The sequence below is a fragment of the Sorghum bicolor genome, chromosome 10 (assembly GCF_000003195.3).
Source record: "Sorghum bicolor cultivar BTx623 chromosome 10, Sorghum_bicolor_NCBIv3, whole genome shotgun sequence".
NCBI classification, from domain to species: Eukaryota; Viridiplantae; Streptophyta; class Magnoliopsida; order Poales; family Poaceae; genus Sorghum; species Sorghum bicolor.
In genome coordinates, this window is record NC_012879.2 from 14,325,490 (window position 1) to 14,341,469 (window position 15,980).

The following is a 15,980-nucleotide window of genomic DNA, read 5'->3' on the forward strand; positions in this document are numbered from 1 at the left end:
CTAGAAACAAAATTTAGGAAGTGAAATGATACCACCAGCCAAGTTCACCAGCCAAGTTTAGGACCAACGGTGATCACCTTAGAAATTTATATATTAGGATGATACCGTTGGTCAAATTTAAAGACGCATAGATATACGGTCGGCAAGTTTAAAGACTGACAGTGGATTTTACTCCGGATGCCCTACATCATGTGCAACGACAAGCATTCGGAAACAGTGGGTTTAGCCTCCTGCAAGTAAGGAAAAGTAGAAATACTTCTTCCCAGTCACAAAAGAAGACAAAGGATATGATCCGGCTTGTAGAGTACTAGAGTTCAGCTGCGGCTTTAATTAAGACTCTGGATACGCATAGTATATGGACCACCATGCATCATGCTCAAGCGCATTTTACTAAGATCAAATGTTAATTGTAGGACACGAATTAGCAACAATGCATGGTTCGCCTGTATAAAGCAGCAATGCATGGATCGTCCTCTTGCCCAGCTGCAGAGCGAGCGAGAGCAAGTAGGCAGCCAGGCCCAGGCGTTAACCTAACCAGCGAGAGCTAGCTAGCAGACTACTCTGAACCACCCCCCACAAAAGAAATACGGATGGCAAACAACGCCGTCAACCCAGATGGAAGAGCGCAGCAGACAACAGACAATAATAGCGATACCACGGGGACAGGACGCAACGACGCGACAGGCAGTAACATTGGCAAGGGCGTCAGCGTCGCCGGCGTCATGCTGGATGATGAGAAATCCAGCAGGGTGAACGTGGCCGCCGAGAAGGTGCTGTCGGTGTCGGCGAACCTGGCGAAGCTGCTGCCGTCTGGCGCGGTGCTGGTGTTCCAGACGCTGTCGGCGTCCTTCACCAACCAGGGCGCCTGCAACGTCGCCAACAAGTGGCTCAGCGCCTTGCTCGTCACCTTCCTCACCGCCGCCTGCATCTTCCTCACCTTCACCGACAGCATCGTCCACAAGGGCAAGGTCTACTACGGCGTGGCGCTCCCGCGGCGGCTCAACGTGTTCGGCCTCACCAAGAGGGAGGAGCGCGAGCTGCTCAAGGCGCTCGGCGGCGAGCTCAAGGAGCGCCGCCTCAAGACGCTCGACTGGGTCCATGCCTTCTTCACCGCCATCGTCTTCATCTCCATAGCCATGGGCGACGTCGGGCTCCAGAAGTGCTTCGTCCCGAACCTGGACAGCGACCAGATGAAGAACGTCAAGGAGCTGCTGAGGAATGCGCCGCTGGGGCTGGCGCTCCTGTCCAGCTTCGTCTTCATGATCTTCCCCACCAGAAGACGCGGCGTCGGCTTCGACAACGGCAACCGCGGCGATACCCCTCCATCTGAGGAGGACAAAAAAAAGGCTAACCAGCAGCAGCAGCATTCAAAGGACAACAACGTTTAAAATCACAGAAATTCACCACCAGAAAACTATGCTTGTTTGTTTGCTTACGTTTTGACTTCCTATTCCCTGCAACTATTGGTACGGTGTGTTTCATATTTATTTGTGTGCTTACTTACTTGAGTAAAGGATGTAAAACCTGTTTGTGTGCTTATTTCAGTTCGCTCTTTATTTCCCCTAATAAAGAAATAAAGGTTATGCTCCATTCATAAGCAAAGCACATAGTTTTGACCAAAGAACTTGGCTAAACAATAGTTGTCTAAAAAAGGAGGTGGTCCTCAAATTTCCAGCACAAAGCGACCAGGCTACACAAGATGAACCACCTTTTTCAATGGGGTGTTGAATACTGTTGACAACAAAAAAATATATATATAAAAAGAAAAGGTGATCTAGAAATTTCTAGCAGAAACGACTGGCTAGGCCAGGTTTTTGAGCCGGTTTTGTAACATGGTCAAAATGCAAATTGAAGTCCACAATCATGTTATTCTCGTTGAAACGAGATTGAAATATATATATAGAACATCAAATTTAGAAGTCGAACAAAGAACTCATGCTTTTGTAATTTTTCACCATGCAAAAAAACAATCCAGGACAGTTTTGATACTGTTTAAACTAGCTCAGCAGTTTTCCTATCAAAATTAATCCATAATTTGCAAGGGATTTGGCCTCCCACGGGATAAGTCCACCTCACCCTACATATAAAAGGGTTATGATCGATTGAGCAGAGGACAATAGCAGAGAACACAGATCAATCTACATTTTATCTTCTGTTTGCTCTAATATCTTCAACCTCCATGTTTGCTATCATTCATCTCTTGATGATCGGACGACCAATGGTGGTGCTCTAGGCTTGCTGGTTGACCTAGGGAAAACCATCGACGTCCTCACCCAACGTGGCCCCTTTGGGATGAGAGCTACAACAACTCATTTGCTAGTTTGCCTGTAAATTAGTCATTCTTCGTTTTGGTTGGTTTACAATCTGCGCGTTTTGGGTGTGGGACCAATATTCGCATCAACAAATACAAAGTGAGAAATGGGAAAGAGATGAGATTTTGAGAGGACTGGGTCTAGGTTGGCAAGCCTTGTTTGTGAAATGTGAAGACTTGTACAAAATCAACACAAGCCAAGATAGTGTGGTAGCTGACATCTTCCTAGAAGGAAACTAGGTGTTAACTTTGAGGAAACCCTCTCGGACAATACTTACAATGGCAAAGCCTGATGTATGAGCTTTAGTAAACTAGTATAATGCCCGAGCTAATGCCACGGTTTTTTTCTAGGGAATGCCGTAGTAATTTTTTTAGAGTTCTAATTTTGGTAATTGTTTTTAAGTCTATATATATTTTATGAATCATCAGTACATAAAGACATCTTTATATTTTCTCTAACTTTTTAATCAAATATTGGATATCTTCAGGAATGTTGTCGTTGCACTCGTTTGCAGGACTCGCCAAAATTTCAGCCAAGAACTCTGTCCTTAGTGATCTTGATAGCTGTGAATGATAGATAATATTTTGTCAATATTTAATCGTTTATTGACGCAAATATAGTTGGAAACTGTATGTGCTTACATTATTTATCGGCGGCAATCTCACGTTGTTTCTTCTTGCTCTTTTCCCTTTCTTCTTCAGTCATCCTCGCTTGACGATCACGCTGATACTCACGTTGTCTCCTATTTATCTCCTCCCTTCGTTCATTGGTAATCTCAGCACGACGATTGCGACCTTGCGATGTTTGGGCCCGTCTCGACGAGGCCTCATCTTTAACAAGAATTTTGACAAATTTAGATTAGATTATAAAATTAGAAAAAACACCCAATTATTAAAAGCATACTTTGGTGATGTCGCTTAGCACATCGCGTGTATGTCTAGGTATAGACATTGAAGCCTCCTGAATGAAGAAAAAGGAACTGCAAAAGGGCATTCATGAATTTTATCATTAGACGTTGCATGATTAGTCAGAGACTCATACTATGATCTCATACACTTTTATTAGTTACTTACTACAGAAATATGCAACTATTTAGATGTACATGCATATAGGTTCAGAAATCACCTATCACCCATCTGAACCTATATCTAAAACCATTACCATTTAGATCAGAATACTGCTACTCATTTGAGGTTGCCGTCACGGACCTAATCAAGTCAAGAACAGCTAGTGACATGCAGCAGAGGCAACACCTAAGCACGGCGCATACTTTCACAGGCACAAATAATGCACTTACAGACAAATAAAGGAGAAGAGGGGTCGGTCTGGTTACCAGACTAATGTACCTGGAAATGGGGATTGCTTGGTTGATGTGTACGCTAATCAACTGAAATTCGCTGATCACCGTCTCTCTGCCGTTTGGCGTCACAAGCAAAAAAAATTCGCACTTGAAGAACGTGCACCTGAGGGCCCTCCCCAGCGCGGTGGAGAGGCTGGCGCTGTGCAAGGCCGACCTGCGTCGCCCTGATCCGATCTGGTACGTATACGTGTAACCTATAGTAGTACTTGGATATGGATATACTAAGATCGATCTATGATCACGGTACATGTCACGTACCGTAACAAGGCTGGCCTTTGGAGGAAAAACTTTTTCGCCTATATGTACTCCAGTAAGGACCATATACAGCACCTACTAGCTACTGCAGCTATTTATTATTTATATTATTAAAAAAGATCAACCAAAATCTCAGCAAAAAGATTTATTACTCTAGTAGTAGAATATTTTTGCGACAAAAACTGTCTCCTTCATGCATGCATGCATGCAAAATTCACTCCTGGAGCCAGATGCGTGTTTTGACCTGGTTATGGTGGAGATTAGTGGGCCGAATTAGTGGGCTGCAATGAGTTTGTTGGGGCGTGAGTTTGTCTGGACTAACGGCCCAAGAAGTTTTCAATTATAGTGGAGATTACTCTAATGGAGTGTGAACAAGATAATGTGAGATGGGTGCTTGAGAAAAATGGTAACTTCACTACCTAGTCTCTTTAGAGTTTTCTTACGGACAACTGAGTTTGTAGCATGGTAGCCAGTGTCTTAGAAGTGCAAAATTTATCACTAAAGCATATCCATTTTAATTTTCATCTGACAATTATATAATGGCAAACTTCAAGCGGCTCAAATCATTAAGAAAAAGGGCTGCAAGAAATGATGATTGTATTCTATGTGGTAAACCAAGGACCATTGATCACATCTTCGTTCATTATCACATTGCCCATTATTCATAGTGTGCTTTAAAAGAAACTTTTGACTAGACCAATGTTCCTAAATCAATAGCAGACTTCATGGAGAGTTGCATTGGCTACCTAACAAGCTACCAATCACATAATTCTTAAGCATGTTCATGTTTGTAGGTCTCATTTGGGCCATCTGGAAGTATATGAACAAGATGGCTATTGAGAAGATGTTCCCATGCAAACCCACTAATGTTCTATATGTTGCGATCTCAATGTTGTAGACATGGTGCATGTTGTTGAAGGAGATGGATGAATAAGGTGAATGATATCATAAACAAGATGAACAACTAGATGATGGCCTTTCACCTAATGACAATTAGAGAATCTAACATGTATAAATTTAATTTGGATGTAATAGGGGGTGGAGATTCTTTAGTTTTGTTTTCAACTTTTCTCTAGGCAGTAACCCTAGCAGTTCCATGTACCAAGATATTGCTTTCTACATAATGGTTCTTCTTTAAAAATGTGTGAAGCATGGACGCACATCAATTGGCTATATGATTGCACATGATTGTCCCAGCTAGACTAAAAAGAGACAACTAAGCTTCACATGCTTCAAGAAACTTTGAGGACGCATGTGGGAATTTAACAAAACATATTTTCACTTGTAAGTAGAATTCAACACTCAAAGCACAGTTGTTGGGTATTTTAAACGCAAACAGAAAAATCCGCAAGCGCACGGATACCGATGTAGCTTTCACCTGGGAGTATTCTAGAGTATCAATTTTCCACAGAGAACGTGAGTGTACTAATTAAGATTCAAGATCGCCCGAGGATAACTATATAATTATTTTTGGTGGGAAGAGAGGAAGTTTCCTGAGAGTTCTCTAATTGATCTAAGAATAAAGAATTACTTCCAAGATTATTTATTTCGGGACATCAGAACACTAACCATAGAAAGAGATGAGAAGAGGGCTAGGAAGCTCTCACTACGGTCCTACAAACACCGATCCGAATGAGGTGGATTACGGCGAACGTTAGGGCTGTCACTACCCTAGGGCTACCACAACAATCCGCAGGATTGGGTGCAATCCCAGGTAATTGCAAGACTAAACACCATGTCTAATCTATTAATTACTACTCTAGCGTTTCAAAGACTAGAGCACTTGATGCAAGCGGGAATCCAATAAATAACTTGAATGTAAATAAAAGTAATTAAAGAACTTAGGAATTATGAATTGAAGAACTTGGAGAACGATGAAGAACGAACCAGTTGCTGCAAAAGTACAATGTTGAGGAAGATCCGACAAATCCGGCTCCTCCTCCGCTCTCCTCTTCTTTCTCCCTATTTTTTAGATTACAACTAGAACTAACTAGAACTAGAACTAGAACTAGAACTAGAACTAGATGAACTATAACTAGAATTAGATGAACTAGAGGGATCCTCTCTACTTGGATGAAGAATTGAAACCCTAGCTTGATTCTGTAGAAGAGATACCTTCTCCAGGGGCCAGGGGCCTGCTTATATAGCCCCTCCAAATGAATATGAGCCGTCGGATCAAACCGACCTTAATCACACGGTTTTCCTTAATCCTTTAGGTCGGTGGAGCATGATCCGCGAGACTGAGCCTAATTGGCTCCTGTAGCTGGGCGGGCGCTCTGCCCCTGGGCCCGTTCGGCCTCCTGTTCGTTCTCGTGGCTTCTGGAGTCTTCTAGATGATAGAAAATTAGTGTACACGTTAATATCTTTATGTAAACCCGACGTGTGGGCTTTTTCTTCATATTTCCTGATAACCTCCTGCAGAAATAGACAAACACCAAAACTCGTGGAATTCTATCAGATAAAGCCCTAAGTCTAGGTGTCGGTTGCATATAGGTCCTTTTCCATGATTAGTTGACGGTTAAATGTGAGCATTAAGGGCCGTCAACAAGCTCCCCCAAGCTTAACCTTTGCTCGTCCCTGAGCAAAGATGAACTCAAGAGTTTCTGCAGTGGTTTCATGCTTTAAAGGTACACATGCGTTCAAACATGATCTCATCTCTGGGTTAGGGTAAATTGTTAAGATTTAAACTTACTCATTTTTACCTTCCACCATGGGGCTTGCAACCGTCACTTGTGTCTTGAGCAGTTAAAAGATACAACGGTCTAGTCAAGCGCCATGTCTCTTGTTCTTCGATTAACTATAGCTCTGGAGTTTTTGCAGATTTTCAAATAAAACTCAGATATTCCTTATATGACTCTCTCTCTCTTTTGTGGTATTTCTAGATCCTTACCAAGGCAGTAATGGTGTATACCTTCTCTCAAAGTATATGGTATTTTTGGTATGAGGCATAGTGGCATTGCCTTCTCTCTCACCCTACTCTAATAAGGTTTTGATATCAGGAGCTCATAGGTGGGAGACAGCTAATACATACTTACAAGACATTTATAGCATAGTCAAACCATGGATCTAGAAGAACAAGTCAATAAGTCAAATCAAGATGTGCATGTGTGGCGAATGAATGGTGATAATGGTGAAAATAATGGTGAAAGTCTAATTCTACTTTTGCTCTTTTGAGGGGGTACATACCTTGCTTGCACTTGAGGCTTTTGAGGGGAATGAGATGCTCTATATTTTATTTTTCTTTTCTCTCAGGTGGGTATCTTGTACCACTAATTCTACTGTCGGACACTTGTCCATTTTTACCTCTCATCTCACTTTTTCTTCATTTTTTTTGAGGTTTCGGGCACTTGCCCCCTTTTTATTTCCTCGTATTCACCCTCCTGGAATAATGTAGCAAGTGGTAGTAACCAAAATATCTCGAGCATTTATTTCACGGGGAATAACAGGGATAGGATAATGTTTTTTGCTATTCTCTCCTAGATATGAGTAGAATAATTTTGGGTGAATCTGGATATGGAAATGAGTGGATGTATGTGGATGCGTACTTCTAGAGTAGAAGCAGCATGTATGAGTGAACGTGCAAGTGAGTCTTGATTTTAACCTCATGACACGCTCCTAAGGGTCTACACAGCTTGACGACACTCAATGCTCATAAGCAGTAAAAAGTAAATGTATGGTTCATAGTCTAATAAGCATGTATATATGGCTGTGGTAGGATTTTAAACACTCATCATACAGGAACTCATCATGCAACATTTTAAATATTTTCAAAGATAAAATTCTCCAGAATTCTAGCATCTCTAGGAACAGATAAACAGCAGCTCAACCTTACCATATCGTATCCGTTAACGACTTAGACTTTAGATCAAGTACTCTCCCCACAAGTTCAGGTTTAGAGCAAATCTTAATTCATAACAGTCATGCCTAAACTTGAGAGAGATTTCAATTTTGAGAACTAGTCATGGCAGAGCAACTATTCATCATTTCAATGTGAGAGCTTATCATGAGGGTTCATAGCAAACTTTATTTATTTGTTTATTTAGCAAATTAAGCATATATATATATATAAGCATAAAATTTTTATTTGGGTTTTTATGATTATGTATCTTTTTATTATTTGAGTAAAGTATAAACGTGAGTAGAACACTTAGCTGGATAATGGGGTGCTCTTCCCCAAGCTAGATTTTGACGTAATTTCTTCTGATGTAGCTAGCAGGTGGCGGAGGTGTATTCGAATGTCGGCAGCACCTGACAGTGATTAGGATGTCCTCCGTCTGCTAGTCTTCTTTGATTCTTGAATTCTGTGAAGCTCAAATAGACAACAAAGCTTTGTAGAACTAGTTAAGTGTTAGCATAAATTTCTAGCCTTTATCATGTTGAGCCTCCTCAATAAATGTTACTGTTTTTAATAGGATCATAAATTTATTTTTATATTTTTATTTTTATAGGATAGGAATATATTTATTTTATTTTTACGCCACCAGAGTGAATGTACTTAGCGGTTTTATGCCATGAGCATACTCACAGGGGCTTACTATTTTTAACATTTTTATTTTCTTTTCGAGATGATATGAACCTGATTAACTAAGCAAACTATTTTAAATAATTGAAAGGAAAAAGATAACTACCAAGTTTACCTCTTGGTAAGGCGTTCGGTGTTTTTAAGTCCTCCGAACGGGACTCTCCGTATTCTCAGTCGTCCTAGGATTTGCTGGATGACGTAGTCGGTGGTTTCGGCGGCGCCTCCTCTTCGTGTATAACTATCTTCTCTCTCCACACTTGACTCGGTGCTACGGTCTCCTCAGGATAGTTCTGTTCAAGCTGTATGTCTTCAGACCTTACCACTTCTCCTTCGTAGTCTGCCCATTCGTCCTTGATGATTTACCTCCTCTGGTTGCGGTTGCGTCGTCTTCTTCTTGTCCTGACCTGCACAGAGTCTTCAACTATATAGTTAGGTGTTGGCGCTTCATAGCGACAGCAGAAAAAATCCGCAAGTACACGGAAGTACCGTTGTAGCACTTCACCCGAAGGTATATCAGGGTATCGTATTTTCCCAAAGGAACGGTATAAAAGTCGATAGACTCTTAGCTAGTTGGCCTAGAAGAAGGTAGGAGGGATAACTAGGTTGGAGAGGATACACTAGGTAAGACTACTAGGCCAAGAGAGCTTTCCCACTATCTGTTGCTTCAGTCCTAGAGGTAGATTCCTGGGTTCAGCCAGGCGATCCTTCTATCAGCCCTACTCTGTGACCGAACGTGGGGGAATACAAGGGATGACAGGGCTGTCACCACGACTGCCACCTACCCCTCTACCCGTGGGTCACAGTGCAAACAAAGGTAGACTCTGACTTAGACACCTCGTCCACGTCAACGACTACTACTCTAGCGGTGGCCAGGAACTTTCGTCTTTATCAGGAGTCCTCTTACTAGAGCACCTGTCCAAAAGGACGAACGATGAGTCCACAACAAATAGCTATATGAAAGTAACTTCACAAAGTAATCTGGAACTCAAATGTAATCACAAACCTCTTACTTCAAGTAGTAAGACGAATGTAGAGGTCAAGTTGGAGCGAGAGCCGACAGACCCGGCACTTCGTCCACCCTAGAGTAGGACTTGCTTGATCCCACTTCTACACTTCAACTCTTTCCTCACTCTCTCTAATCCCTAAAGTAGAATAACTAGGAGCTAATCTATTGGAAAAGTAGCACTACTCCTTCTATTCTTCTTCTTGTATCTTGATGCTTTTAAATGTGGAGAGAAGGGACCAATTTATAGCTCCATAGGACGGTTCGTGCTGATCTAAATATGGTAGTAGGTGAAACCGTCCTATGCATGGCGGCATGCAACCGCCAGAACAAAGTGGGACCGGGGAACCGCCAGGGGGATTGCGCCCGCACCTGGTTGCGCCCGCAACCTGGGTGGGCCCCCCGACCACCGCCTTCGCGTGGTCGGTTTGTTGTTGGGCCTAGACTTCTGCCATGGTTATGGATGGACCCAACTCTTTTGTTAGGTGGACTTTTCTATTTTTCTTTGATTGCGCCTTCTGGAAATACGTTTCCTTGAATTTGCGCTTTTCCATGTTTATTTGCATCTTTCCACGTGTCGTACCTGAGATTGTCATGAATACAAAAACTCGTGGAAATGTTAGTAGAAAGTCCTACCTTCTATTTGTTTTATTTATAAAAATTATATTTATTTTTATTAATTAAGGGTCGCCAACAACTCCCCCACACTTGGTCCTTTCCTCGTCCTCGAGTGAAGGCACGTAGAACCAAATGGGTTCATCTTCCTTGTCAAAAAGTGTCTGTATACGAAACATTCCAAGCTTCACCTGAAAAATTTATGAACTTCAAAGTGTCTACCAAAATTATCTTGGATAATTGAAATATGGAATAGCTTGGATTCAAATCTTCTTGCATTGCCCCTGCGCAGAAACTTGGGTTTTTGTGTGTTTTGAAAAAGAAAGATAGCATATGTTCCTTGAATAATTCTCTCAAATCACTCTTATTTGTAGGTGGTTCCTCTCCAAGGCATGTGGTTAATTGCCTTCACTTGAATCATCCTATCTCTAAAGGGATTATCTGGAGCTTGGATAGGAAAAAGTGGCGAGCATACTTACCCTACATATGTTGTCAAGTCAAACCTTAGACCATGCCGCAGGGAGTACGTCATACCCTTATATCAGAATGTGCAAGTGTGTGGAGTATGAGGAATTTGTGAAAAATCCTAATCCTAAATATTTTTGATCACTCCTTTGCATCATGACTCTCTTTTATTTGAAGGATAAAAAGGAGATAAACATATGGGCTCTATCACTTATATATATATATATATATATATATATATATATTCATGACGGGGACTTTTGATTTTTTTTTCTTTCTTTCCCGTCTATGCCTCTTTTGCTTTCTCTCTTTTTTTTACTATAGCCCATATGTTTCGATGGACGGTATCTTGGAAAATAGAAAGAGATGTCATGATGTCAAAACGTAAGGAGTGAATTTTGGGGCTGCACAAATCTCGGGTTGAGAATTTGGCACTTTTATTTGGTGGAAAACTAAGGCACAATTCTCACGATAAGAATCGGCAAAATTTTTGGTGGATGGAAGGATGCATGTTTTGCACGACTTCTCAGTGTAAGAGTCGGCTTTATTTGGTGGGTGTAAGTGAGTTCTGATATTGGAGGCATGAAGCATCTCTCAACAGCGGTCAGGAAATTTGACTTAATTCAACACAAAGTAAGTAGTATATATGGAAGGGTTATCGAGCACATATGGCCTTGGTAGGTAAAAGCTTGGATTATTCAAGGAACTTGCTAATATTTTATTTTTATGAAATAAATCCCAAGTACTATGCAAAAACCACCAAGCATCATGTCATCCTACTATATCTCATACGCCAATTATTTAGATAAATGGGGTCCCTATAAAACGGTGTTCATAAATCTTCAGGGGTGTTTAGCGAGAAATAAAGAGTATACAAAACTCTAGTTGAGTATAGGAGACATGTTTGATGGAGTATGAAGGAAACATTATTTTAAATTTTATTTTAAACTTTTTGTAAAAGATTTTTCGTAAAAGCAAATGGGAAAGTATGTGCAAACCGTAGTTGAAGCGTTCCTCCCCCACACTTGTTTTCCTTCCTGTCTTTTGTTAGTAATAAAGCATATACATATTTAAGAAAACAAGTGCTTTATTGAAACAAAACATTTTATTGATAACTTCTCACAGGCACATTACAAAAGATGGAAATTGAAATAAGCAAAGAAAACATGTGCCTATTATTTGCAGGGGTAATCTAGAGATCTAGAACATGTGCGACCCCTGCTGCCTTAGCGATCCTGCGCAGTTGCTCACCGTAGCCGCGACGCATCTCATCTAACTCATCCTTAAGTCCTTTGATACTGAGATGTGCCTCGGCTACGCGATCTTGGGCTTTTTCTATATTTGCGCAAGTGATCCTATTGCTAGTACGGAGTGAGGCGATGGATGGCCCTTTGGGCTTCTTTTCATCCTCACTATCACTAAAGAAACCTTTGAGAACATTCTTCTCCTTTCTGAGCCAGAAAGGATCCTTAGAAGTTTCATTTTCCTCGGTTCCTTTACGGAAGAGCCCCTTAGCATACCCTCCATCCGGCTTACGTACTCCCCTAATGGTATAGGAACGACTATTCTTTGCGGGAGATGAGAGGGATGGTACACTAGAGGATGGGGGCATGACAGTCGCGCGCTTGCTAAGCCTACTACCACTAGGAGTCTTTCTCTTGACGCCGAGGACACCAGTGGTTGGACGGCCAGCGGGCACCTTCTTCTTGGCACCATTCTTGAGTGAGCGCGCCGTGGATTTCAGGCTGGACACATTGCTGAATTCTAGGCTTAGTGGAGGCAGGATGGCCAGAGGTGTTTCAACTGCAGCACGCGCTTCTTCCCTCACAAAAGAGCTCTCATGGTATGGGGCTATGGCTAAGCTGGAGATGGATCCAGGGGCTTGGATCAGCGAGAGAGCATAGCTGGCTATAGTCACAACTTGTAATAGGAGAGGCTAGAATACTTTGCAAGAGGGAGAAGAGAATGTTTTGGTGTGAAGAGAAGAGAGGCCTTAGGGGTGATTTTATAGCTCTCCTGCACCCTGAGTATAGAAACAAATTTCATTGTAGGCGGGGAAATGCTCTTGGATAAAAATAGAAACAATTCAAAAAAGATTGGGGCTGATCAGCGGGGCTAGGGTTGCGCCCGCACCCTGGGGCCCACCTGTCAGCCTCTGTCTTTTTCCGAGTAGCTTGTTTTGAAAACTTGATTGTGATCCCGCCTGCGATCAATTCTGTATTCGCGCGATTTTTCGTATGAAGAGAAAAAGGAAGGGAGAGAAAAGGCAACTTTTTGAATTTTCAAAATAAAACTTTCCATGAAAGGGATTTTTAAATGAGTAAAAGGTCTTTTTAAATAAAGAAAGTCATAAATCATTTATTTTTAAAGGGTAGGAATAAAATATTTATTTGAAAATAGGAAGATAAATATTTAAGTTTATAAATTATTATATACTATATAAATATATGAATATATATATTATAAGTTTTTGGTATACTCTTCAAAAGAAATCAGATTTATTTCATCAAAAGTAACAGGTTCGGGTTCGAAAAATACCTTGAGACGTTGACCATTTACCTTTTGGATGTTTCCTCCGTCGTCTTCTATTGTGATAGCACCATGGGGTGCTACCTCAATAATAGTGTATGGTCCGTCCCATTTGCTTCTGAGTTTTCCTTTCCCGAACAACTTCACTCTTGAGTTGAAGAGCATAACCTTGTCGTCGGCTTTGAATTCTTTGTGAATGATTCTTTTATCGTGCCATCTTTTTGTTCTTTCCATGTAGAGTTTGGCACTGTGATAAGCTTTTTCTCGCCATTCTTCTAGTTCCACGAGTTGTTTCTGCCTATTCCTCCCAGCGGCTCTGAGATCCATATTCCATTTCTTAATTGCCCAGTGAGCCCTATGTTCAAGCTCTACTAGCAAATGACAGCTTTTGCCGTAAACCAACTGATATGGTGACATTCCGATGGAGGTTTTGTAAGCTGTTCTATATGCCCAAAGTGTGTCAGGAAGCTTGCTCTTCCATCCTGACCCCATCTCATCCACCGTTTTCTGGAGGATGTTTTTGATTTGTTTGTTGGATGTTTCGGCTTGTCCGCTGGTCTGAGGATGATATGGTGTGGCTACATTATGTTTGGCTCCTAATTCTTACAGGAATTTTCTGAAAGTTTTATCGATAAAGTGCGATCCTCCGTCACTGATCACCATCCTTGGTGTACCGAAACGTGGGAAGATGATCTCATGGAACATCTTTCTTGCGTGTTTTGCATCTGCTGCTCGGCATGCCAGTGCTTAAACCCATTTTGACACATAATCAATAGCCACGAGGATGTACTTACAGTCCCCTGACTTCTTGAATGGTCCCATGAAGTCAATGCCCCAAACATCAAAGATTTCAACTTGGAGGTTGTAATGCAAGGGCATGGCGTTGCGTGCACTGATGTTGCCTATCAGCTAGCATTCTCGACACCTTCGGATGAAATCTTTTGCATCTTGATACATTGTGGGCCAATAAAATCCACACTGCCAGATCTTTGCTTGAGTACGGAAGACTCCAAGATGCCCCCCGTAGGGTGTGGCATGACACTTTTCGATAATTTGTGCACCCTCAGCTCGAGGCACACATCTTCTTAGCAGTCCATCAGCACATACCCGGTATAGGTACGGGTTGTCCCACAGGTGGCGTTGGCTTTCATATTCCAGCTTGTTCCTCTTCTCGCCTGGAGGTACGTACCCTATAACCATAAAATTCACAATATTTGCATACCATGGGTGTGTGTCCGTGACCATTAGGAGCATATCATCCCGTAGGTATGTTGACGGTGGATATACCATAGAAATCCACATACAAAACACCGTCAACATGCCTCGGTTGCAAGGGGAAATGACATGACATGAACATATTTTATCCATAACTAGTTCCACTTGTACTCTTAGCTTGTTTATGCAGGAACAACAAATTCAAGACATTATTTGACAAAGCCAACATCAGAATCATCAAGAGGAGATCGAGGGGACAACAGGTGACACCCTGGGCCCACAGGGAGGGGGTCGCCCGACCCCTCTTTGGTGGGACCCAGGTGTGCCACCTAGTCCACCGACATAAGGGACCCCTGTGGACACTGCTGGTGGGCCCAGAGGCCCAGAAGTGGGGTCGCCCGACCCCACATCAAAGGCGGTTCCAGGGTCGGTGGCCTCCCACCGACCTTCCCCACATGTCCCACATGTTGATTTGCCCCTGCCGTTGATCAAATGGCGGTTGTGAGGTCGGTTTGATCCAAGGGTGGAGAGAAGATGTCACGCGGATCGATGACGTGGCGATGAAGTAACCCCTACTCCATCTCCCTCTATAAAAGGCAGCCTCCACCCTTCATTTCAAGTGTGCAATTCCAAGGCCAAGTGCATTACAAGTTCCAAGCATACAAGTAGAGTAGTAGTTAGTCTAGAGTGGGAGTTAGAGTCGAGTCGAGCGAAGCTCGGGGTCTCCAGAGTCGTCTTCTGGAGAGTCTGGTATAGCTCTTGTACCTTTCTACTTTTGTAAGACTTTCCTTTTATTAATATATTATTCTTACTTTACTTTACTAAGTTCTTACTTAGTGCAAGTCTTTTAGTCTTGTTGTGCATTTACTTTAGTAATATAGTTGTCTTAGTGAAGTTAGTGACCTGTAACCACTCCTGTGTGTGCATCATCGTCCTATCTTATATAGGAGCTCTAGCTAGCTGCAACTAGTTAGCGTTGTAGGATTAAGTATGAGCGTGGCGCCGTTGCCGGGGAGAGCGTCTGTCTAAGAGTTTTAACAAAAAGAGAATCCAGAGTTTGCTAGTTATCAAGTAGTGATAGGGATAACCCATCACTTGTCTTGTCTTCCTTTATTGTGAAGCCTGACAGTGTATGAGCGGTTTCCAATTGCCGTCAAACTTCGTTGAAGATCCTGAGCAACTGTTGGGGAGAACTAGACGTCGTCAAGTTCCACCTCAAAGGTTCATCTCGAACCTGAATCCGTTAGAGGAAGGAGTATCTGCACCGGTTATCAAAGAAGCTATGGCCCAGAAGACCATCTCTGAGTACTCTGCGCCGTCGGCTGACAATGTCGCCACGGGTCCGCAGCTTAACTTGGGGGATGCGACTTTTGAGTTGAAGCCTGCGCTTATCAATATGGTGCAAGCTAATCCCTTCTGTGGAAAGCCACACGAGGATGCCAATGCCCATCTCCAACACTTCTTGGAGGTGTGCGGCACCTTCACCATCAAAAATGTCGCCGCAGACGCCATCCGTCTTCGCCTCTTCCCATTCTCGTTATTGGGGAAGGCGAAGCAATGGTTCTACGCCAACAAGGGTGAAGTGACCACGTGGGAGAGGTGCGCCAATGCATTTCTCAAGAAGTTCTTTCCGATGGGCAAGACCAGCGCCCTTCGTGGAAAGATTTCCAGCTTCCAACAGCAAGCAGATGAGACGATTCCCGA

At 42.5% G+C, this 15,980-nt stretch overlaps 1 protein-coding gene across 1 annotated transcript; it reads left to right on the top strand.

Moving 5' to 3' along the window:
• LOC8072804 lies at positions 381-1,595 on the top strand. Its single transcript, XM_002436852.2, has one exon. It carries the CDS (start codon positions 591-593, stop codon positions 1,386-1,388), a length of 798 nt encoding a protein of 265 aa, XP_002436897.1. The 5' UTR covers positions 381-590; the 3' UTR covers positions 1,389-1,595.

Bases quoted from the DNA above. Each gene is read 5' to 3' on its own strand.
- LOC8072804 (XM_002436852.2), top strand. From the start codon at position 591: ATGGCAAACAACGCCGTCAACCCAGATGGAAGAGCGCAGCAGACAACA.